Source organism: Echinops telfairi, unplaced genomic scaffold, assembly GCF_000313985.2.
Source record: "Echinops telfairi isolate 266 unplaced genomic scaffold, ASM31398v2 ScPeMD7_7469;HRSCAF=8507_0, whole genome shotgun sequence".
Lineage (NCBI taxonomy): Eukaryota > Metazoa > Chordata > Mammalia > Afrosoricida > Tenrecidae > Echinops > Echinops telfairi.
Window position 1 is genome coordinate 81,176,204 of NW_022111372.1, and position 3,161 is coordinate 81,179,364.

At 35.3% G+C, this 3,161-nt stretch overlaps 1 protein-coding gene across 1 annotated transcript; it reads left to right on the top strand.

The window, feature by feature from the left end:
- The first annotated feature begins 1,023 nt into the window (after window positions 1–1,023).
- On the top strand, window positions 1,024–1,518 carry LOC101655695 (60S ribosomal protein L9-like). The gene has a single exon (XM_045284942.1). It carries the CDS (start codon window positions 1,024–1,026, stop codon window positions 1,516–1,518), a length of 495 nt encoding a protein of 164 aa, XP_045140877.1.
- The last annotated feature ends 1,643 nt before the right edge of the window (window positions 1,519–3,161 follow it).

Here is a 3,161-nt window from a genome sequence, read left to right on the forward strand (position 1 = left end):
TTAGCTTTTTAGGTCTAGCATTACTTCCTTGACTCCTCACCACATGTCTAATGATAATCCATTGTTGAAATCCCCATTTAAAACATTCAAACTAACTTCTGAAACCAAACTCACTGCATGGAGTCAATGCCAAGTCACAATAACCCTGTAGGACAGGGCAGACCTGGTCCTGTGAGTTTCCAAGACTGTAGTTGTTTAGGGGAGTCGAACACCTTATCTTAGTTGTTTCAAACTGCTGACCTTCTGGTTAACAACTTACTCAAGATCAAATAGCTATCAACTGGCATAGCTGTAGCTCAGACTCAACCTATTATGTTTGAATCCAGACCCTCTTAATCAACTCTTTACATTTCTGGAACAATGTCAGAGAATTTGATTAGACTAATCTCATTTTTCAAGAAATGACAATAAAGCCCAGAAAGGGAAAGACATTTCATTCACTCATTCATCAGATGCTTATTGAGCACCTATTGTATGCTAGGCACTAAACATATGCCAGGGATGCTTTAGTAAGAAAAATGCAGTGCCTGCCCTAAATGCATCTGCATACTATCCAAGATCACCTAAAGAGTTCATGGCAAAGCCAGGACAACCACTCAGACTTCCCAGTATTCTTGCACCTCACTAAGCAGTTAGATCAAAAGAGACACAAGTTGTGCTGAGGAAGAGACAATGTAGATAAACCTACCTAACTTTATAACTTCACCAAAGGCCACCTTATCTTAGACATGGCAACAGAGTATCTAGATTAAGCATTGCTTCTCAGGGTTGGCTTGATTTGGTTTGTTTGTTTGTTGGACTTCAAGGATACAGAATTAATCGTAAGTTTTGATCTTCTCATTGGACCTTCAATAATAAACTGCAATTGTGCATTTGATTAGTTGTTTTTTTAACAATATATTCAGTAGCTACAAGCTCGCCTTAAAACAAAATCTACATATTTAACAGTACTGCCATTTTTTTGCAACATCTACTGCAAGAATAAGACCATCCTCAGCAGCCAGAGTGTCAGCATTCTAAAGAATGTTAACATTTCTGGGGGAGAGGGGTGCAGTGATGATTGGGAAGCGCCCCAGAGGAATCCTGCAGTGGACTGACTTCAAGCACATCAATGTAGAACTCATTCTCATTGCAAAGAAAACGAAGAGGCTTCACAATGACAAATGGTGGGAAAATAGAGAGGCGCTGGCTACAGTCCACACTCTCCATAGTCATGAACAGAACATGATCAATGGTGTTACGCTGGGCTCCAATACAAGTCGAGGTCTGTGTATGCCCATCAATGTTGTTATTGCATCTCTTATTAAGATCTATAACTTCTTGGGTGGAAAATGCAACAGGAGGATTCAGATGAGAACAGGGGTTGTGTGTTCCATTTCTCAAGCCCAGAAAGATGAGTTAATTCTTGAAAGAAACAACACTGAGCTTGTATCAAATTCAGCTGCTTTAATTCCGCAACCCATGACAGTTAAAAACAGGGCTATCCAAGAATCTTTTGGACGTTATCTAGATTTCTGAAAAAGGAACAGTTCAACAGTCTGATGTGTAAGCTCTCAGAAGTGTTCAGCTTCAGGCTAGATGATTCCTTAGACCTACCTGTGATGTTTTGATGCAATAAAATTTTTCTAATGGAAAATAAATAAATAATATACCTAACCATAAGAACCCCTTCCCATCACCCTACCTGCCACCATATGAGATAAGTATCATCATAAATCCTGTTTTCCAATGCCCTTACTTACAATTTTAATGGTTCTATTACATCTATATAAATTATTTAAATGTATTTTATTGTTCCTATTTTCATTTTATGAAATAGTGATCAAACTAAGTGAAAATTTGGGTGCTTGTTTTTCCCCTTTATATTAAATTGCTAAAATTCATCCATATCACTGTCTCCATACTTCACTGCCATTCTACTGTGTAAGATTCAATTGTGCAAATATTCCAGTTTATTCATCCTCTCTCCCTTAGATGGACATTTGGATCATTTCCAGGATTTTACCATTGTGAACAGTGCTGCTATGAACACTGTTTTGCATATCTCTCAGCTCTTCTTCTAAAGAGGTGCCCAGGCTATTGTCAGTCTTTTTGCTTTCATAAAAATTTTAGGATTATCTTAATCAACTTCTTTAAGGCAAAAAAAAAAAAAAGCATGTTGAACTGGAAATTCATTGAACCTACTGAATAAGCTTAAGAGATTTGACTCTGTGATATCAAGACTTCCTATCCATGAATGTGGTGCATATCTCCGTTTGTTAAGGATTTCTTATATGTGACATTAATAAGTTTCATATTTCCTTTATGAAAGCCTTATATATATATTGTAAGATTGCTTCTGAAACTTTGCTGTTATCTAATGCCATTATAAATTTGTTTCTTATCATATTTCATACTCTGCTACTCTTTTTTTTAATCTAAATTTATGTCAATCATCAAGCGATATTTTTTAACACAAAGCCTACCTGACAATTCCTATCACTAAGTAAGAGTTTTTCATTTTCACTAATAGGTTGCAAAGTGGAGAGCTAAGAATTTTTTCAGAAGATCGGTTTCACCTTTTATAATTCAGGCTATAATACTGGTCTACCAATCCTAACTAACACTTTGTTTGCATACTCTTGGATTAAACTATTGCATTCTCTGGGCTTAATATTGCTTATAGTAGCTTGTCTCTAATCACTGCCATCAATTTCCTCTTTTCCTGCACACACAAGTCATGGGGGAAATCCACTCCTCCACTCTTTTCACCCTCATCCCATGCTTACCATCTTTCTATACTGAACTTTCTTTGGGTCTGTGTCAGATTTATCACTTTATTCAAAACTCACCTTTAAAACTCTGTTAATATCATTATTTATTTAACATCCCTATGCATTATTTTATAACTAAATTAATTTGGTCATATCCAAGCAATAAAATATACACTATCATAGATTTAATGTGTTTATAATTTTTCTTATTAATGTACTCCAAAATATATATGCAATTATTAGAATAATATGCAATTTAAATTCACATTTGTTGAAACATTTTGCTACATGAGCTTTTCAACTCTTAAATGAGTGTATTGCCAAATAGTCTTCAAAAGATGTCAGCTTATTCAAATTACATTTATTACCGAGATCTGAGTCAGCTTTTCTCATTTGTTTTAATATTTT

What these genes read in the sequence shown, in the direction of transcription:
- LOC101655695 (XM_045284942.1), top strand. Translation starts at nt 1,024, where the DNA reads ATGTTAACATTTCTGGGGGAGAGGGGTGCAGTGATGATTGGGAAGCGC.